Source organism: Ornithodoros turicata, unplaced genomic scaffold, assembly GCF_037126465.1.
Source record: "Ornithodoros turicata isolate Travis unplaced genomic scaffold, ASM3712646v1 ctg00000915.1, whole genome shotgun sequence".
Lineage (NCBI taxonomy): Eukaryota > Metazoa > Arthropoda > Arachnida > Ixodida > Argasidae > Ornithodoros > Ornithodoros turicata.
Genome location: NW_026999417.1, coordinates 117458 through 140127, shown reverse-complemented (window position 1 = coordinate 140127; position 22670 = coordinate 117458). Strand labels below are relative to the sequence as shown.

Sequence of the window (22670 nt, the reverse complement as noted above, 5' to 3'; positions counted from 1 at the left end):
AACGAGCAAAACCCCTTGTGTCATGCTGTCACAATCATATTATCAACAACTTATACTATGTCATTCTACCGAGATCATAACACAAAAGGAAAAGGAAAAGGGAAAAGGATGCAGCATAGCCCTTCAGAATGGGCGAGACCCCTTGTATCATGCTGCCGATGACATGTCATCAATGGCTTGTGCAATGCCGTTCTACTGGGACTATAACAGAGACTACCGCAAAATAAGGAAAATGCGGCAGCAGAGCCCTTTAAAACGGTCGATACCCCTTGTATCATAGTTCCAAAGTCATATAAGTATACACAACGGGTTATGCATGCTATTGCCGTTCTACTGGAATTATAACGGATGCGGCCGCAAACTCCATAAAAGGCTACAGCAGAGCCCTTTAAAACAGACAAAAACCCCTTTAATCATGGTGGCAGACATTTTACACACCTATAAAGACGCGACGGCTTATGTTATGCCCCTCTCCTGTGATTGCATCGGAAACCACCGCAAAATTTGGAAAAGGCGGCAGCAGGGCCCTTTACAATGACTCAAATGACTTGTATCATTGTGCCAAAAAGATACTATGAACGGCTTGTACTGGGATTGTAACAGACGATACCGGAACGTTTGCCAGCAGATCGAGCCCTTGCGTGCCGAAACGTGCGAAGCCTCTTTAATCCTGGTACCAGGCCGTACATGGAGAGGTCGCGTTTGAAGAAACTGCTTCCGAAACGACACTCCCTAAGCAAAAAGCGTCCTAAGCTAATTTTGTAATATGTATATGTCAAAGAACGATCACCGGGTTTGAACCCCGTACCTTGTTCCCCTGCTGCACCCTGAGAGGTCGCGTTTGACAAAATCGCTTCCAAAACGGCACTCGAAATGGCCAAGTGGCAAATTTCGTCAACTTCGAGGCTTAATATTATGTGATATAAAAATAATATTAAAGATGTCCTAAGCTGATTTTGTAATATGTATATGTGAACGTAAGATCACGGGGTTTGGACCCCGTACGTTGTTCCCCTGTTGCACCCTGAGAGGTCGCGTTTGACAAAATCGCATCCAAAATGGCACTCGAAGTGGCCAAGTGGCAAATTTCGTCAACTTTGAGGCTTAATATCATTCGATATAAAAATAATATTAAAGATGTCCTAAGCTGATGTTGTAGTATGTATATGTGAAAGTAAGATCCCGGGGTTTGAACCCCGTATCTTGTTCCCCTGTTGCACCCTGAGAGGTCGGGTTTGACAAAATCGCTTCCAAAACGGCACTCGAAATGGCCAAGTGGCGAATTTCGTCAACTTCGGGGCTTAATATCATTTGATATCAAAATAATATTAAAGATGTCCTAAGCTAATTTTGTAATATGTATATGTGAAAGTAAGGTCACGGGTTTGAACCCCGTATCTTGTTCCCCTGTTGCACCCTGAGAGGTCTGGTTTGACAAAATCGCATCCAAAATGGCACTCGAAGTGGCCAAGTGGCAAATTTCGTCAACTTCGAGGCTTAATATCATTCGATATAAAAATAATATTAAAGATGTCCTAAGCTGATGTTGTAGTATGTATATGTGAAAGTAAGATCCCGGGGTTTGAACCCCGTATCTTGTTCCCCTGTTGCACCCTGAGAGGTCGGGTTTGACAAAATCGCTTCCAAAATGGCACTCGAAGTGGCCAAGTGGCAAATTTCGTCAACTTCGAGGCTTAATATCATTCGATATAAAAATAATATTAAAGATGTCCTAAGCTGATGTTGTAGTATGTATATGTGAAAGTAAGATCCCGGGGTTTGAACCCCGTATCTTGTTCCCCTGTTGCACCCTGAGAGGTCGGGTTTGACAAAATCGCTTCCAAAACGGCACTCGAAATGGCCAAGTGGCGAATTTCGTCAACTTCGGGGCTTAATATCATTTGATATAAAAATAATATTAAAGATGTCCTAAGCTAATTTCGTAATATGTATATGTGAAAGTAAGGTCACGGGTTTGAACCCCGTATCTTGTTCCCCTGTTGCACCCTGAGAGGTCGGGTTTGACAAAATGGCTTCCAAACCGGCGCTTGAAATGACCAAATGGCCAATTTTGTCAACTTCGGGGCTTTATATAATTTGATATAAAAATAATATTAAAGATGTCCTAAGCTGATGTTGTAGTATGTATATGCGAAAGTAAGATCACGGGGTTTGAACCCCGAAACTTGTTCCCCTGTTGCACCCTGAGAGGTCGGGTTTGACAAAATGGCTTCCAAACCGGCACGCGAAATGGCCAAATGGCCAATTTCGTCAACTTCGGGGCTTAATATCATTTGATATAAAAATAATATTAAAGATGTCCTAAGCTGATGTTGTAGTATGTAGAGAGAAAAGAAGGGGGGACTGGTGTACTGAAGAGGGGAGCAAAGGGATGAGGGGTGACGTTTCGAGCGAAGGCTCTTCTTCAGACTAGTGGGAAGGAATGAAAGGGGGGAAAAGGAGGAAGGAAAGGAAGGAAACATTCCTTCCCACTAGTCTGAAGAAGAGCCTTCGCTCGAAACGTCACCCCTCATCCCTTTGCTCCCCTCTTCGGTACACCAGTCCCCCCTTCTTTTCTCTCTGTGTACGTGTGCCTGGCAGCCCCTTTGGTTGTAGTATGTATATGTGAAAGTAAGATCAGGGGGTGTGAACCCCGTATCTTGTTCCCTTGTTGCACCCTGAGAGGTCGGGTTTGACAAAATCGCTTCCAAAACGGCACTCGAAATGGTCAACTGGCGAATTTCGTCAACTTCGGGGCTTAATATCATTTGATATAAAAATAATATGAAAGATGTCCTAAGCTGATTCTGTAGTATGTATATGTGACAGTAAGATCACGGGGTTTGAACCCCGTATCTTGTTCCCCTGTTGCACCCTGAGAGGTCGGGTTTGACAAAATCGCTTCCAAAACGGCACTCGAAATGGCCAAGTGGCGAATTTCGTCAACTTCGGGGCTTAATATCATTTGATATAAAAATAATATGAAAGATGTCCTAAGCTGATTCTGTAGTATGTATATGTGACAGTAAGATCACGGGGTTTGAACCCCGTATCTTGTTCCCCTGTTGCACCCTGAGAGGTCGGGTTTCACAAAATGGCTTCCAAACCGGCACGCGAAATGGCCAAATGGCCAATTTCGTCAACTTCGGGGCTTAATATCATTTGATATAAAAATAATATTAAAGATGTCCTAAGCTAATTTTGTAATATGTATATGTGAAAGTAAGATCACAGGGTTTGAACCCCGTATCTTGTTCCCCTGTTGCACCCTGAGAGGTCGGGTTTGACAAAATCGCTTCCAAAACGGCACTCGAAATGGCCAAGTGGCGAATTTCGTCAACTTCGGGGCTTAATATCATTTGATATAAAAATAATATGAAAGATGTCCTAAGCTGATTCTGTAGTATGTATATGTGACAGTAAGATCACGGGGTTTGAACCCCGAAACTTGTTCCCCTGTTGCACCCTGAGAGGGCGGGTTTGACAAAATCGCTTCCAAACCGGCACTCGAAATGACCAAATGGCCAATTTCGTCAACTTCGGGGCTTTATATCATTTGATATAAAAATAATATTAAAGATGTCCTAAACTAATTTTGTAATATGTATATGTGAAAGTAAGATCACGGTGTTTAAACCCCGTACCTTGTTCCCCTGTTGCACCATGAGAGGTCGGGTTTGACTAAATGGCTTCCAAACCGGCACTCGAAATGGCCAAATGGCCAATTTCGTCAACTTCGGGGCTTAATATCATTCGATATAACAATAATATTAAAGATGTCCTAAGCTAATTTTGTAATATGTATATGTGAAAGGAAGATCACGGGGTTTGAACCCCGTACCTTGTTCCCCTGTTGCACCCTGAGAGGTCGCGTTTGAGAGAATCGCTTCCTAAACGGCACGCGAAATGGCCAAATGGCCAATTTCGTCAACTTCGGGGCTTAATATCATTTGATATAAAAATAATATTAAAGATGTCCTAAGCTGATGTTGTAGTATGTATATGTGAAAGTAAGATCACGGGGTTTGAACCCCGAAACTTGTTCCCCTGTTGCACCCTGAGAGGGCGGGTTTGACAAAATCGCTTCCAAACCGGCACTCGAAATGGCCAACTGGCGAATTTCGTCAACTTCGGGGCTTAGTATCATTTGATATAAAAATAATATGAAAGATGTCCTAAGCTGATTCTGTAGTATGTATATGTGACAGTAAGATCACGGGGTTTGAACCCCGTATCTTGTTCCCCTGTTGCACCCTGAGAGGTCGGGTTTCACAAAATGGCTTCCAAACCGGCACGCGAAATGGCCAAATGGCCAATTTCGTCAACTTCGGGGCTTAATATCATTTGATATAAAAATAATATTAAAGATGTCCTAAGCTGATTCTGTAGTATGTATATGTGACAGTAAGATCACGGGGTTTGAACCCCGTATCTTGTTCCCCTGTTGCACCCTGAGAGGTCGGGTTTCACAAAATGGCTTCCAAACCGGCACGCGAAATGGCCAAATGGCCAATTTCGTCAACTTCGGGGCTTAATATCATTTGATATAAAAATAATATTAAAGATGTCCTAAGCTGATTCTGTAGTATGTATATGTGAAAAGTAAGATCACGAGATTTGAACCCCGTATCTTGTTCCCCTGTTGCACCGTGAGAGGTCGCGTTTGACAAAGTCGTTTCCAAAGCGGCACTCGAAATGGCCAAGTGGCCAATTTCGTCAACTTCGGGGCTTAATATCATTTGATATAAAATTAATATTAAAGATGTCCTGAGCTGATATTATAATATGTATACGTGAAAGTAAGATCACGGGGTTAGAACCCCGTATCTTCCCCTGTTGCTCCCTGAGAGCTCGCGTTTGACAAAATCGCTTCCAAAACGGCCAAATGGCGAATTTCTTCAAGTTCGGGGCTTAATATCATTTGATATAACGATGATAATAAAGATATCCTAAGCTGATTATGTAATGTAATGTATATGTGTATGTATATGTGAAAGTACGATCACGGAGTTTGAACCCCGTACCTTGTTCTCCTGTTGCACCCTGAAAGGTCGCGTTTGACAAAAGCACTTCCAAAAAGGCACTCGAAATGGACAGTTTTATCAAGTTGTATAGTTTAATATAAAAGCGATATAAAATACAAAACGGTATCATTTGTATATTACTCACTGAAAATAAAGTTGTGTGTTCTGTCAGCCACTTCGAGTTCTGGAAAAAATGACCGTTCTCGTTTCGAACTCCTTCAGACCGGCCGTACAGTCTCAGCGCATGCGTATTACGATAATACTGGGACTCAGTCCGTCGAGCGCCTAGGAGGGGAACCCTGTCTGAGTCGCAACTTTGAAGGCCCTGGGTGCATCAGGATTAACACTCACACATCGTGCCGTGGTTGGTATGTGGCCTGGAGGACGTACTGAACGAAAATAGGCGATGACATTTGCAGAATTTGACTGCCTTTGTCGAAAAATCGTAGTCTAAACATGGGCGATGTGCAAAAATTGACGGAATCCCCATAGGCGCAATGCATTAAAATTCATTTGGCCAGGGTGCACTAGGCTTATATTCTGCTGGTGCCTTTCATGTCTCCAGGGGTTCTTTACATGGTGTTGTTCTCTACTAGGCGATGACATCTTAACAATTTTATTCTGTTTTGCTGTTAATTGACATAAACGCTGTCTCCCATTGAATTAACGTCCTGTAAGGCAGCTTCCCGCATAGCGGCTGAGTATAGTGACGGAGTGCGCCGGCGGGGGGGTGACCGCGAATTTTGGGATTGGGAAGGAGGTAACAACAGATGCTTACCGTCGTGCATTAGTCATGCATTTTGCGTCGAGATATCTGTGGTTATAGCAAACAGCTGGTTCAGTCTCTCTCTCGAAAGAGAGAGATTGAGAAAAAGCGTCAGGGGTGGTCTGTGTTGCGAGTTTCCCACAGAAATATCTGTAGCCTCGTAAAAAATGCTCTAATGGGACCGTGCGCTAAAGCTTCAGAGCGTGGCACTTCACTGGATGGCACTTCAGTCATGATGACCTCATTCCAGAAGTGCCATTATGCCGTACATAATTGTTGCAAAATAGGCTCCCCCTCTCGTTTTCAACAAATCAGGTGCGAGAATGTTGTAATTCGGGATGATGGTTGGCTAGGAGTGTGCTATGTGGTGAAGCTTTGTTTTTTGAGTGTAGAGTACATTAATCCACGTGATCAGTGGCAAATAATTTCCTGCAACTAGGACAGTAGTTGGAGAAAAGAATGCAGTGTTAGGTATGACTTCATTCTTCTCTGGCGCTTCGCCAGGCGCGATACGCTACCCCAATGCTGGTGGTGATATAGGGGATGAGAGCCCCTTCACGATAAGGATGGAAGCCTGATGGGGTCCAAAAAGGTCAGAAGAGCTTTGAGGGCAGAGCGCTGGTGAACTGGATTTGGATTCAGATTGCTACAAGATAGTACAAGTTCGTATTCACGTTGATAGAGTGATACAGCCACTGGATACAGCGCATAATACCGATGTCGCTTGTGCCGAATTTGGCTATTGTGTTGCAGCCTTCAGTTAAAGTGTTTAGAATGTGTTGCGTCCTCGTCAACTTACAGCCACACAGAACACATGCATTTGACACAAATCATTTTACACCATTTTTAGTCTACTAAAGTCAGTTCGAATTAACGTATGTGTGAACTGTGCAGTGAGGAATTGAATGATGATATTACTATAGATAAACACACTCACCTACAAACATAGCTGATTTGTGATTACCTTACCATATTGCTGTGCTTCTTAAGGGGTATGTTCTCAAAGAAGGCATCTGTAGGATTTCATTATGTCATGTACAGAATTCGAGGTTCAGTCGCCCATCACTGCCGCAATGATTGGCATGTTATAGTGATTGACTTTGGCAATGTTTCATTTACGTTTTTAGTTTTAGAGGTGGGGAAATATGTTTGTACATATATTTCCCAAACTTATTCAAAATTACTCCCTTATGCTGTGTACCAGGATATATCCAGAATACGGTTTAGTAGACTACAAATATTTCAGAGTAATATGCCACCGCAAGCTATTTCTGCATTGGTTCAATTGAAAAGCGATGGTATATTCTTACAATCAGAATATTAATTATTCAATAAAGTCATTATGCATATCAAATGTGAGTGGCATATGTGACTGCCTCTTCTGAATCTGGGTCAGCTGTTGTCCTCTTCCTTCAGTTTGTGGGAAACATCCTCCCACAGAACCAGTAACCGCCCCTGGACATCCGACAAGTGTCCGAGCATCCGCAGCCTAACGTGAACCTCCATTGAACGCCTCCTGGACGCGTTAGTCTGGGATGCTCCAACGAGTATACGTAGCAGACGTCCCACATATATCACCCTGTGGACACCATGCGCACCCCATCCGCACTGTGTCTACAAAGAGCCGTTTCAGCACCCCTTTTCGCGCTCTTCACCCTCCGCCTCCTTCTTCTCTCCCGCTCTGCCGTCTGAAGTCTGCGCAGAAGCCTTGTTTTTTCGCAACGCGCAGAAGAGAGAGTCACGTGACGCCATAGACCGTTGTGCGGATGATTTCAAACGCCGCTGGAGAAGCTGGAGAAACATGGCGGCTGCGCACTGGCTTGCAGTACGGTAATTTTCAACGCGAACAGCATGATGCCTGTATTATTTCTGTCGTTTTTATCAGTGTGCCTCAGCGGCAGAAGTTGGCCAGTGAGTTCGAGAGGCCGGAAGACACAGAAAGGAACAATATAAAGAGACCGGTAGCCATTCATAAGCCAATAAGGAGCGTGAGGATACAGTTGCGTCGATTCCATGCAAGATTCCAACTAACGCTACGGCGAGCAACATGGATCATGTCGCTTCAATGCAGCACTGAGACGGGACGAAGGGCGGTTAAAACAAGGAGGCAAACGTATCTGCTTGTTTTAACCGCCCTTCGTGCCGTCTCAGTGCTGCATTGAAGCGACATGAACTATCACCAACTCCCCCTCTTCCTCCCTTTGAGCAACATGGATTTTTTTTCTTGTTTACATAACGTGGCGATATTGTAATCACGATATGTATGAACGGGAATGATCTAGATATGGCACCTCGTCACGTTCTTTCATAATTTATACTGCCTATGTGCCGGCAGGCATGTGCGAATGCACATGTAAATAAAGTCCACATAGAAATAAAGTATTTTGGGTGATTTGTGTGATCTCACGATTAAAATTACGATATTTCCATCGGCGCGCGATACCTATTGGGCCGGAATAGAGATCCTCCACAGGTCACTCGAAGATCCGCATCGGCGGTCCTGCGACGTCCATTTCGCATAATTTTCTCTTGATTAGCACGGTAGTACGGGCGTAGTTAAAACGTAGCCGGGAGCAAATGTGTACGTTCGGGAGACGTACCCAGCATCCACAACCCGACGTTCGCTGGATGTTGGTGGGCGGTTAATGGTTCTGTGGGCTTGTGACATACGACAATATGGGACAAGACACAAAAATATCATAGTATTCATAGAATACCTATCCCCTCGATATGCTCACAAAATTCTCTGAACACATTCTGGTTGATCAGTTTGGAAGACAGAGAGACCCACCTTCGATAGGATTGATGTCAGTCAAAGCAATTATCGCACATTGCGATGTCGTGCATTTCATGTTATATTATAAAAGCAACAATCCACTATTCTTGGTTTGCCTATATTGTAACTGGTATTCTGGACATATTCTTGGTCTCTTCCTCACTACTGACTTGGTCGCCATTCAGGTAAAAACATATAAGAGAAATAAACTATATGTGTTCTTCTGATCGAAACAGGGCCGTTACCCATCTTGCAGCGTTCGTCCTTGGAAGCCACGCGACCGCTTGGCATCTCTGCCAGCCACAGAGGGCACTTTCTCCACTATGAAACTTTACTGCATGGTCCCCATTGATGAATTTTAGGTAATTAGAAAGAAAGCATCCAGAAGTATGTGAGACTTAGGCCCGGTTTCACAAACGCCCATTAACACTTGAACCGAGATCAACGGTCCCTCAACTTGAATTTAACGCTTAACTGTGCTTCACAAAAGGCAATTATTATTACTGAAACATTCATCACATCACCAACTAGCGTTTGCAAAAACGATGTGAGCGTTACCTTCAACTTTTAGCAACGCTTGATCTCGGTTCAAAGTTAACCAGCGTTGGTGAAACCGTGCCTTAATCATCTAACAAACTCTCTTCGAGGGGATGTCCGCCTTGTCGTATAAGTCAACTTTCAAATCCACATCTATGCTGCTCTCTTAGCTTTTTTATACAAAAATATGTACAGGAAAAAAGAAATGTATAATTCACTATACGTGATTATATCACTTTCAGAAACAAGTGACAACAAACTTACTATTCTACCTCCATTCCTTTCTGCTAGCGGTTACTGCTGACAAGTCATTGTTACTTTCGATTCGCAAGGCAATGTTCTAAATTTTTGCACCAGGTTATGTTATGGCTACCGGTGATTGCTTTTAGGCACCCTGTAGATCTGAAATAAAATAGAAAAGAAACGCTACCTAAAGCAGTACTTTAATGCTTGAATTGACATCCATTGTCACCACTCATAAGTTGAGTTGTAGAAGCGTGCACTGCAATATAAAGAACTTTATATGTAGTCTAACATAAAATGTTTGAATCAAAGCCTGAGTTGCTTCATGTTGTAGCTCAAAATAAAGCATTTCATAGCCTGTCTTTTCTATCTCATTTGTGGCGTGGAGGTTAGTCATCTATACAGTACCGATGTAACACTTTGACCAGGATGTTATCTGTTCACTGTGTCCTCATACTTGTAAGGATATGAGCGGAAGATCTCACGCCAAACTTGCTTAATCGCTGAACTTCCATTTCGTCATTATCGTCAGCGTGATCACTATATCAAGACCATTTGCCTCCCAAGGAGGCAGCTTGATAAGCAAAGCATGCACAGGCGATCTTCTTCTTCCACAAAGTCGCCACAAAGTTTCTACATTCCTTAGGATGGGGCTGTAATCAGCGCTCCCTTCTGGCCGTTCACGCGGCTTTCGTGAGGGCGACAGTGCTTTACAGCCTTCCAATTTTGCACAGGATTTCCACCCTTCGGACACTGTTTGCCCGAAGCCTTCCTCTCTGCCTTGGCGTTCCAAGAATGGCTGAAACACGGCAAGTCCCGGCTGAAGCTGGTGACCTCCCGGTGGAGGTTCTCCGTGATCGTGAAACGGCTCGAAACTTTCTACGTTTGCGTGCACACATTCGCCGCCACCCACTCCTCAGGAAAATTCGATACTGTCCTGAAAGTGATTTCCTTCGCGTAGCGCAGAGGACATACCATGCTCTTACAGGCTTCATAGCTAAGGACGTCACAGCGTTGGACGCCTCCTGGTCTCTGCCTGTGTCACCCACCTTCGTACGTCTTCCGGACCTCCAGGAACGAAGAGATCAGGTTACCCTTGAAGTCATTCGAGCCCATTTTCATGCTCTGGAGGACGCGAAGCCCTCTGCCGCAGCATACACCGATGGTGCATCTCGAAATGGCAAGACCGCCTCGGCATTCGTCATCCCGTTCGCGGGCGTAGTACAAGGACTTCGCCTTTCGCATCAAACCTTATCCACAGCTGCAGGACTGTACGCCATACTTTTCTTTCCGCAGCACATCGTTCATTTAGGAATGGGTCGTGTTCACTGACTCTACATCTGCGCTGCAAGCAATTGAAAATTCTGGCATCCGAGGTTCCTCCGCACCGTTAGTGTTGGATGTGTTAATGGCTTCCAACCTTGTCTACGAAGCAGGGCACAGGCTTGTTCTTCAATGGGTTCCAGCCCACTGCGGTGTCAAAGGGACCGAGCAGGACGACAGCGCCGCAGAAGCAGCTCTCTCGTCTCGGACACGGACGCGTATTGCGGAGATTGTCGTTCCGTACTTCGACGCCTCGTGACTCCTCTGGCTTGAACCGCTGACATTCTCCCCACAGCCATGCTGAGCACATTTGATTCATCACTCGCTTTCCTCGACATACCTCTCATCAAGATGCCGCATTAATTCATCGCATGCGCCTCTATGTGGCTTTTACAGCGCAGTGGCGTTACCACTTGAGGCAAGTTGACAAGCCAAGTTGAGGCAATGCGGTCATTGCGGTGGTGTAGATCTAGAGCATATTCATCTCCATCGCCCATACCACAGTCTCTCACGTTAGGAAACTGCGGAGAAAACCTCCTTAGGGCACGCTGTGGCGGCGCGATTACGCTCTGGTAGATTATGGGCAGTGTTGTACGTATCGCCGTTACAAGTAACGCCGTTACGGTAATCGATACTTTTTCGGTATCGGAGTGTGTATCGGGATACTTTTTTAAATCGGTGTCGGAAAAGTATTTCCGTTACAAATTTATGGCAACGGGATCTCTGTATCGTTACCGATACTGATACATTTCAGTGCCCCAACCTTTCTTCACCAACCATATTTCTCACTCTACTTCATTGCCAATGGTCTGCCTAGCCCTCGACAAGAACCATGTCGACACGCCTACGGGCTCCGTAACCGGCATTATGGAATTATACCAAAGACATGTTCACTGTTTTTCTTCGAAACTGGAGGAAATAACGACGCTGTGTTCAAGTAAAGAGTTGAGGCCAACGAACAGAGGTCAAGTCTTTGACAGTGCTCTCTGAATTCCACAGCTAAGCTGCCGTGTCGCACGAGTCACGCTCACATATACTGTGGCATTGTTAACTTCGGATAGGACTCCACTGGTCACTGGACTCCACGGCATGTGTGGGCCTAGCTAACACTAACGCAATTGTCACATTGGCCTTTGTCAGCTGCCGGAGAGACCACTGCCTGCAAGGATGGCAGAAGACGACTTCGAGAACCAGCTATTGATAGAATCCAAGCATAACGAGTCCAAGCAACATATGAAATATGCTGTCTTTTTACTGCAAAACTGTTGACATAAGCGATATTTCTATGTTGCATCATCTTCATATTTCAAACAAAAGTATAGCGCAAAGTATCGCGTTACTTTTTTTAGTAACGGTAGTGGTACTCCATTACTTTAAAAAATAGGTATCGATATCGGTATTTCGATACCTTTTACTCAAGTAACGCGTATCGGTATCGCGATACCATATTTCGGTAACGGGTACAACAGTGATTGGGGGGCACTCCCCGGCAGTGTCCAGATTGTCGTTGCCTTGGCGCGCTCGCTTTTGTGAAGGTGCCTCGCAGTATTTGAACGGCTGTTTGGCCACGTATACGGTGTATCATGGTGTATAACAACCCGCCTCATGTCCGTTGAACAGAGGACTTCGTACAACCGCGGACACTGTCTTTTATATTTTTTTATTTAACCGTGCTCGCCAACAATCATGGCCTAAATAGCGGTACATAATATGTACATGCAAACACAACAAAATGTCTAAAGCTTTTTTTACGTAACATAGATGTCAGACACAACGTCACTGTCTCCGCAGATTACAAAAAAAAGAAAGAAAGAAATGTCATGCTGTTTGGCGTGCACGTTATGGCGTGACCTTGTAAACGAGAGGTAGGAGAACTAGCATCGTACCAGGGTTGGACAGTAACACTCAAATTTTGTATTATAATACTAATGCATAATACTTCCTTGAAATCGGTATTACAATACAAATACGCAATACTTTGATTATGAGGTATTATAATACATAATGCTAGAAATGGGACGAATCCGAATCCAAGGAAGGTTCTGCGAATCTTACGAATCTCGAACCTTTCGAATACTTTCTTTAAAAAGAGTTTAAAAAGCCAAGGAAGAGAAACACTTCTAGTGAAAAGTGTTTTGAAGCAGAATATGAATAGTTTCAGGGGAAAATATACCCATATAATTCTTTTTGAACATAATATATCTAACATGTTGTTCATCGGCTGCAAGAAATGCATAAATTCTCGAGTCTGAATTATTTTCATAAAACTAAGCAATGTCACAAGAAAAACCAGGTACAGCTCCTGTCTGAACTCTTTCAGTCCAGAGCAATGTGAACAAACAAACAAGAAAACACCCGTCGGCCAATGAGGCTTTTGGCGGACTCTGGAGGCGCCAATTTGAAAAACAAACAAACAAACGTGGTTGGCGGATTCGAAAGATTCGATTCGCCGTTTTGAGCACTGGAATTCGGATTCGTGAATCTCGAATCCCTGCCTAGGATTCGAAGATTCGGTTGGCACATCCCTACATAATACTAATACTTGTGTGTATTACACGAGTAATACTAGTAATACATAGCTCGGGAAGAAAAAAAGAAAAGCAGAAATAAATGCAATTTCTGTATTACTTACCGAGACAGACATTCTCCACTCACGTTTTATTTCAGGTGCTTCCATTTTTAGCATTCTCTCAAACGGGTAGTCCTGTACGTATATACCCTTCTCTTCCTAATTTGATGAGATAGCGCTGATTTGATTAAATAGCTTGCTCTTATTGTGGCAGAGTCTTGCTTTCGTTCAGTCTGGATGATAAAATATGGGCGGTTCAAAAGTGTGTGACTGTCCATAGTGCAACCGCGTACAGAGGTGACTGGACTGAACGCACCCTTTCATACGATAAAGCACCTGAAATGGGATTGCTTATCCTTACGGACGCTGAACTGGAAGGAATGCGGGGAAGCCTCCAGTAACCTCTGGCCCCGAGGTCACAACCTTTGGGATATTTTGGGTCAGAGGAATAATAGGGGCCTCGTTTGTGTCCGAATTGCGGGACACGAAAAAATACTGATAAAGTGCACCGGTGACACTCAGCAGGTCGGACTTATGGCTTCTGGGAAAGTATTATACCTTCAAAAGTATCATGTAATACCTCGATTTTGTGTACTATAATACAGATACAAATACATTTCGAAAATGAGTATTATAATACATAATACAAATACTCAAAAGTATTACAGTAATAGTATTATAATACAAAGTATTACTATTACTGCGCCCCCATTGCATTGTACAGGTCAACATAAGATAAGTCCCGAGATCGGTTACATCCCAAACATAAGCAATTAACCTATAAAGGTGTGTGAGATAAGATGTGACGAGCAGCCACGTACCAGTTGCTGTACACATTGTAAATGTTAAATTTTAATTTATATTTATTTTCATTAATTCTTCATTATTTTTCATTTATTTTATTTCGACCCTTTTATACTCCCGAAAGAAAGGCCCTGGGGCTTAATCTACAGAAATTCAAGATCGAACGTGCTACACATGTTTCTCCTAGGTCGTGAACGAGAAGTACCAAGTACTCCAGTAGTACTTCAATTACATTTCTCAGTACTTTACTTTATGTACATTTCACGTCGTGTACATTGTACTGTGCTTAATGTGTTTTTTTTTTTTCAACAATTGATGGAAACTTGATGGCTTCTTTCCCATCAAGTACTCAGGTACCCAAACTTGGACTCCACACAAAGAAATCACCAAAAGCATAAAAAATGCGCCCTACTAAAAGCGCGAAAATGACAGCAAGAAAACGAAAACTGATAGCGCTATATGTGTGTCTCCCTGTTTCTGCTATCATTTTAGCGCTTTTAGCGGGATGCAGCATCAACAGTCCCAGTCTGACATTTTACAAAAAAAAAAACTTATTTGATGGAGAAAATTGTAGAGAGACGTGAAATGTTTAAAAGGTACCAATGCTTCTATGCAAAGGCACGCACACATTATGGCATTGCAACCAGCAGCACGATGACTTGGTCAATTGTCACTTCAGTTCTCTCAATGCATGGCTGTAGTTCTTTTTTGAAGCATTGTTTCCTTCACTGGCAATTAATAATCATTCGATATCACAGTGTGTGATTGGATTAGATGGCGAAATGAAGTAACAGTATGAAAATTACACTGTGCGTCATCCTTCTCTATTATCCTTTTTTATGTTGCATTTCAAAAAGCAGCAAGGAATGCCCAAAACTGTGTAACCTCTGTTGGCTTGTGCTCTCCGCCCCCCCCCCCCCCCCAATTTCCTAGCCTGCTATACCCGAAGATTAATACCGGAACACCACACTTGGCGGGTAATCTTGGATCAGTCAGGGTATTTTGGATAATCGCAGCACAGCTGACTGATTGCCTTTGTACATGTAACAGCAAATTATGTACGTAGCGTCGAAATGCAGAACGCACACCCTCGTGTTCGGAGAGTCGAACTTGAAGCTTTCGGTCTCCACACGTTGGATTGCATGTTCCCACCGTCCTCTGTCTACAGGGTCTGATGGAAAACGAAAAATATGTTTCCCTGCGTCGCAACCAATTATACGGCATGTCTTAGGCATGCTGGTACGCTACTACGAATCAACGAAGAGGCAAAGGAACTGTCGATGCTGTCGGATTCATATTCCTGTTGCCGATTGAACACGTGTAGTCCTATGGTCCCCTCGTCTGCTAACGGAGGACGGCGCGCCCCAGCAGTGCCGTGTATGCCAAAGGGAGTCTGGCCATTAGGAGGAGCCTAAAAAAGAGGCTCGACCTGTCAATCAAACTTAGGCGCATTTCATTGGTTACTGTTTTCCATGGGAGCTGCCATGACACCAAGTTTTCTCCAAGATGGACGATGGTGCTTGGAACGGCGAAGCGGAGATTTCGTGACAAAAAATTTTCAGACTACTTTAATTTCATACTGTGAGTATATATCCTCATGGACACATCTGCAAATTCAGCTCCAACTTTCGCTCCGCCATCGTTATTTACGCGAAAATGGGATGTTTCGTCGCTAACATTAGGCCTAGTCAAGACCGTCATACCAGGAAAATCGCAAGAAGGACGACCCTTATACGTAAAACTTTGCATTATATAATTGCATTTTATTTATACATAGATCTTTGCTCATGTTTGATTCGATCTACTTACATTACGTGATTTAAAACTTCATATCGGCAGTCGTCTGCTACGAAGGGGTTGTACCGCTTTCCTGGCCGATTACTTCTGCCAGCAACCATTTCTGCAATTCTGGGCCTTCCCAACATGCCTCTCTCCATGCAGATGGCGTTGATAAAAGTGGGCGCGAAATCCGTCGTTTTGGTCTGTCACCAGCGATATCCGTTTCAATCCGAATCAATCGAGTTTCTCCAAAATGGTAGCACCCAGTAAATAAGGGTGAGGTATAAGCACTGGATGGATGTAATAATAGACAACCGTATTTCGACCTGTGATTGGCTAGATACCTCAAAAAGTGGGTGGAGCCTCAGGTATAGGCAGGTCCCATTAATGGCCAGACTCCCTTTGGCATACACGGCACTGCCCCCCCCCCTTTCAGACAACACTAGCGCCCCCACGCGACACCTCGGACCCTAACAAGTCGCTCCACTGTATTCCGCCTGAGTTTCCTGACCAGAGAAAGCAAGACCGCGCCCTGATCCCTTAACGAGGTGGACTCCCGCCCACACTCTCTTACAAAATTGCTTGGTCCCTGGCCACATCCAGCCCACCAATGTTCTGCCCTCAAAGCTCTCTTGACCTTTCTGGATACCATAGGACTTCGATCCTTATTGTGAAGGGGCTCATTATTTCATTCCCCGCATCACCACCGCCAATGGGGTAGAGTAGCGCCCCCGGCGATGAATCTCCCCATCGATCATCTCCTAATAAAGTTGTTGTTCCACAAAGTACTGTCATACTGTATTTACTCGCATATTTTGCGCGCCTCCTAGTTTAGCACTAAAAATGACAAGGAAACTAATAAATCGCATAATCTGCGCACCAGAATTTTCGCGCTCAGATATCTGGCACGCGCGTCGCAGCGACCATGGCGATTGCTTTTCGCAACCCCGTCAGTGCTACCGAAGTTATTGCGGTGCTTTTGTTTGATTTGCGCACATTTTCTGGTGATCGTCCACTGACGCGATGGACGATACGGTCACTCGAACTGCAAATATGGAAAGAAATGCTGGATAAACACATTATGACAAACCTTACAGCACCACATGACAAAGTTGGCGAACATAACGTGCTTTCGGGTGTCAAGTGCGACCAGCAGCGTCTTCCACCACCGTCTCGACGTATTTCACCGGTATATGAGCACTCGTAGGCCTGCATTTTGCCTCCCGACCGTCGGCGATTGCACGGTACTTGGGTACATACTTCTATCGTGCTTGAACAATGCAGTGATAGCGTCACTATCGGCTCTATACCAAGAGCCTATATCACCGGCATAGTATCTTTTTTAAATTTGGCATCAGTTGAATGCTGTAACGAACGTTCCCACGCAATTTGTGCATCCTAAATCTCTACGACTTCTTTCAAGAAAAAAAGTGGGCAAATTGTGAAGCGGAATATCACGATTTATCATGCTTTCTTTGTTGCGCGTATTTCCCACAAACGACAGTAAGCGCGGCGTTACAAATTGCAAAAAAGAAAAAAAGGCGTTTCGAAGTGTACAAAAAGCACGCACGATGCCCGAGACCACAGTGTAGGTCCAAACCCATGCAGAAAAAAAAAAGCCATTTCATTCCTGAGGAAGAACAGATACTATACATATCATCTCATCGAAATCATCAGCGTCTCATCATTATGATTTGAGCAATTCACTTGGTCTATCGAAAGTCAAACTTATATGCAGTGCTACACCATTCTGCGTTACCCTCTCCCTGAGGCGAGATTGGTCTAAGCTTTAGCAAGTGCTTGGCCAACGAGCTCGTTTCTTGGTACGGATCTGTACCCTGGCCGACGGCTTTCCGAACCTCGCTCTGCGTAGTTGCTATGCAACATTGCGCTAAGGCTGGATGGCCGAAAGAGTCATTGGCCAACTGCCATCCGACCTTTTGCCAACCATCGGCCATTGCTTGCTTCGGAGGGACCGCGAGATCGTGACCGCAAAAGCGGGATTGTCCTGCCTAAATTGGGACGTGTGGTCACATTAGGCATGTATGGCATGTAATCGTCAATTACATAAACTGCTGAGACTACATGCCCCTATTGTATGCAACAGATTTACACAACTTTGTTTTATGCGTTCTACTTACATAACTTGCCGTGGCATCTACATATTATCATCTCAGTGGCTCGCGTAAATTCATGCCATAAAGCTCCTGTACTACTTACATGAGCACTACGCATATGAGAATCCAGCTCCTTGTACTTCACAAGCACACCAGGACAAGTGAGATGAGCAGATTGCTTGGGCAAATGTTGACGCAAAGCCTGTAGTTTGCTACAGAGGGCGTAGCGTTGGTCTTCGTCATCAGCTGATTCCACCATGCAGAGTAGGCGCACCACAAAGCAGAGCAGTTGCTGGAATAACAAGCACATTTCATGCCATCATTTATCACCAGCGGCTTGTGCATTTGCAGAGAATAGCAATAAAGTGAGATCATTTTGTCACTGCTATGCGGCTCTGCACAGTTAACAGAAGGTATAGGTTATAACTAGCTTTGATACACAATAAACAGATTCGTTTTAATTAAACATCACCAAAACTAACTTTTATCCTGTCAATGTCAAAAGTGACACCAACGTCTTAAGGCACGATAAGATGGGTTGCTATACTGGAAGATATTGTAACTCCTGAGCATCCTTCACACTGTAGCCATCACCCTACTTTATGGTAACCAAACTCATGCAAGCCTAAAACAAGCTTGTCATTGGAGAAAAAAACTATTATATTATATAAAAACTATTCAGATTATACAATAGTGCGGTTAACTAAAAATTCAAGCTAAAGGCTGATTCACAATACTGCGTTTATGGCTGCATACAGCATCACGTGTACCTTCGTTCCATCCGGAAGGATGCTCCGTCTCCATGATTCGCTGTCAGCAGACATAACATGCAACGGAAACCGTAAATGCAGCAGTGTGAATCAGCCTTGAGAATGCAAACGTAGAGATGTCTACATTAATCCGGTCATGTTTAAACAGCAAGCATATACTAACACTGTTTGAAAATTATGTTTTGGTGTAGCACACTTAAGGCTGCGACAGCAGGCACACCCTACTGCTTCATGCAGTAATGTGACGGTCCGAGCTTCTTGACAAAATCGGTTTCACAGACTTTTTCCAATTTTCTAACATCAAGGGGACAGCGCGCGCTGATACTTTCAAACGGTTGCGAGAGCTCGTATTCCCACACAGTTGAGAGCCATAAAACTTTAGTTGACATGTACGCAGTGTCTCTCCGTGGGAGGGGTGACATCTGCTCCGCGTTAGACAGTGTTATTTTCCCCTGGAGGCAGCTTTGTGTATAAGGCAGCATAACCGTATGTAAACGGAAGCAGTGGCAATTACAGCGTTCTTCGAATGCAGTGTCGGACGCACATGTGTTTTTGGTTTGGCGTACGTGACTGACCCGGGCTGTGACATGGCGCGGGTGTTTCGTGTCCTTAGGGACGTTTATTGAACTGTATAACTGGTTGATTACATTGCCGCGTACAGAGAGAGAGAGAGAGAGAGAGAGGCACACTTGCGTGCACACTACATATATATATATATATATATATATGTGGAGCGTTCAGAGGGCGTCTGAGCAGGAGTGTTATACAGGGTGTGTGCAGAAAAACATGACCCGCATTTAGGCACATAGCTTGTTGCCTACCTAACTAACGAACTTCCGGTGGCGCACGATGGCGCATTTATGCGTGCGAAATCTGTAGAAAAATTGTGGAAGTCATACCCAGCTTAAAAAATAAACGGAACAACGAAAACGTCGGCTTCCGTGCATCAGAATAGGGCAACATGGTGGGCAACAGGGTGTATGTGAAAGGGCAACATGGTGCACGTAGGAGAGTTGTGTTCAAGTACCGCTAGGGGAGCTATCGGTGCATAAATCGAAACGATGTCCCACATGGATGCTCATCGGCAGTGCCCCTAGCGGTGCCTGCACATAACTCTTATGAGACCGAGATACACTACCATGCAGTGTCATGACCGCCCTATTCTAATGCATGGAAGCCCATGTTATCGCGCTTTGTTTATTTTTTTACATTGAATATGGCTTCCAGGATTTTTTTGTAGCTTTCGCACGCATAAATACGCCGTCGTGCGCCACCGGAAGTTCCTCGGCTAAGTAGACAACGAGTTACATGTAAAAATGCGGGTCATGTTTTTCTGCACACACCCTGTATGATATGCACGTCAGGAGTGATGCCACCTGGCTTATACTAGAGTCACTAAATAAGCTACGCCTCAGAGTATCGATACTGAATTCCAAGAACGAGCATGCGCCATCTTGTTTCCGCGCCGCGCTACCCACGCGCACTGCGCACTTTAGCGCACGATGCCATCTATCGTGCGCGGGTGAAATGTTCAATACGTTTACAACCAGCAGTTGACGGCCTTGAGCTCACCTTGACATCCTCGGGACGCTCTGGTTGACAATACATAGATTATCGCAGGACAATCATACACGGTTCTCTATCCCACAGGGAGCATTATGTTAGCAGTCCTTGATCCTTAATTCGGGATGGTACGGGTATGGTGCGGAAACAAGATGGCGCTCCTGCTCTCCCTTGGACCTCAGTGTCGATACTCTGAAGCGAAGCTTATTGAGTGGCCCTAGCTTATACATGTCTAAACATCCTCCCCTTTGAAAGAAATCGCTCGTCTTCTTTAAATAAATGCAACATAACGGGGAGCTCAGTGAATCAGAAAGTCTTTGAAACGGCGGGGCGGTCTTCGATCTCTTGTTGGCCGGTGCTGATCCTCCTCTTGTATTGTTGGAGGGGCGTTGCCCGCGCTGTCTTCTGTGTCCAGCAGGTCATTGTGGTCCAACAGGGGTTGGTTCGGTCGACTGCATCTTTGATTATTGGTTAATTGGTGCGGGACTTCACGTAGATGTACGCGATTGCGTCTGAGAAGTTGGCCCTCACTGCGAACTTCGTATGAACGTGATCCACATTCTTGCGTAATTGTCCGGAGCTTCCATTTGCTCGTGCTTGCTTGCACTGGTTGTACTCGTACAGTCTGTCCTGGTTGTAGCTCACTGAGCTCTTTCGCATTCTTGTTGTAGTAAGTGGCACTTCGTCTTTGTTGTGCTTGCTTTGCTGTTTGTGGTGTCCCATACCTCGGCTGCAAGAGGACCTCCGTTGTAGGTAGTGTGGTTCGCGTTCTGCGCCGTAGAAATGCTTGTACGGGCGACATTTGTGTTCCTTGCTGGGGTGTGTTCCTGTAGTCAAGGAAAGCTAGCTGTGGTTCTCGCCCACTCTCGAGTGCTTTCGTTAGTAGTTTCTTCGCCGTTTTCACTGCAGACTCCACCATGCCGTTTGATTGCGGGTAGTGTGGGCTGCTCGTGTAACGCCTGAAGTCCCATTCATTCGCGAACTGGGCGAACTGCTGGCTGGCAAATTGGGGTCCATTATCCGTTAACACTGTTAGCGGAATGCGATATCTGCCGAAGTGAGCTTTCAGCTTTCTGCAACTGCGTCACTCGTTGTGGAACGGAGTTCGTCCACCTCCCAGAAGTTGCTGAGGTAGTCGACCGTGACGAGAAAATGACGTCCTGCGCATTCCATTAAGTCCACGCCTATTTTCTCCCAGGGATTTGCTGGAACAGGGTGGGACATCAGCGGTTCCTTTTGTTGTTTTGTCATGTGTGCCTGGCAAATGTCACAAGCTCGTACAAGTTCCTTTAGTTCAGCGCTGATTTCCGGCCAGTATACACATTCTCTTGCTCGCCGGAGACAACTTTCAATGCCCCTGTGGGACGCGTGAAGCTTCTGTTTGATATTCGTTCGTATTTCCTGTGGTATTACCAGCCTTTGTCCTCGGTATAGTAGTCCGTCTTCGACACTCAGCTCTTCGCGAAACGCAAAGTATGGTAACGCTTCCGGTGGGACCTTCGCTTTATCGTCTGGCCATCCCGTTGTTATCATTTCCGCAAGTACTTGGGATGTCGTGTCGCCTGCTGTGGCTTTGCGCATCTTTTCCAGCGTTGCCGGACGTACTGGTATGTGTGTGACAACATTCACAATGGGCGCTTCCTCATGTTCAGTGTCTTGCTCGAGGTATGCCCGTGAGAGGGTATCTGCAATGACGACCATCTTTCCTGGTTGGTAGACAATGTCTACGTCGTACCTTTGTATCTGAAGCATCATTCCTTGTAGTCATTTGTCATTAGTCCGGGGCATTTGTGCGACCGACTTTTGTTTGATTGCTTGTAGAGGCTTGTGGTCAGTAATGAACGTTGTCTTTCTTCCATAAGTGTATTGGTGAAACCTCTGCAGAGCGAATTTGATTGCGAGCATCTCCTTCTAAATCTGACCATATCTGGTCTCTGGTTGGCTGAGAGCTCTGCTTGCAAATTCCAATGGATGTCCTTCCTGTAGTAGGACTGCGCCTGGTCCGTCTTTGCTGGCGTCGCATTGGATAGTCAACTCCTTTATGTTGTCGTAGTATGCAAGCACTGGGGTTTGCGTAACCATGCTCTTGACCTTGTTGAAGGCTGCATCTTGCTCAGCTCCCCATATCCATGGCGTATCTTTCATGGTTGTCTCCGCAACGGTTCTAGTTCGCTTGACAGCGCCGTCGGACTTTGAGGCCTGACAACAAAGACAGGATTACGATTACGTGCCACACAAGCGCCTTTTCCGCTGTGCAAACAACGAAAGAAGATGCTCATCATGAAATCGGCCGGCAAGGCGTCCTCTTTGTGTTCCGTGTTTCGGTTATGTCAATCGGCAGAACAGTTTGTAGAAGTGTTCGCTGGTTTATTCATGCGTCGATGTGATTCAACGTGTGT

The 22670-nt window shown here is 44.9% G+C and overlaps 1 protein-coding gene across 3 annotated transcripts in view; it reads right to left on the bottom strand.

Annotated features, from left to right (window-relative positions):
• LOC135375679 (spatacsin-like) overlaps window positions 1-22670 on the bottom strand; it is a 504414-nt gene that overhangs the window by 393120 nt on the left and 88624 nt on the right. For 2 of the 3 annotated variants that reach the window (XM_064608337.1, XM_064608338.1), the window contains exon 9: window positions 18042-18230. In XM_064608337.1, the coding sequence (XP_064464407.1) occupies window positions 18042-18230 (189 nt within the window). Of the gene's footprint in view, window positions 1-16911; window positions 17008-18041; window positions 18231-22670 lie in introns of those variants that run through there. The other variant, XM_064608339.1, reaches the window with a different exon arrangement.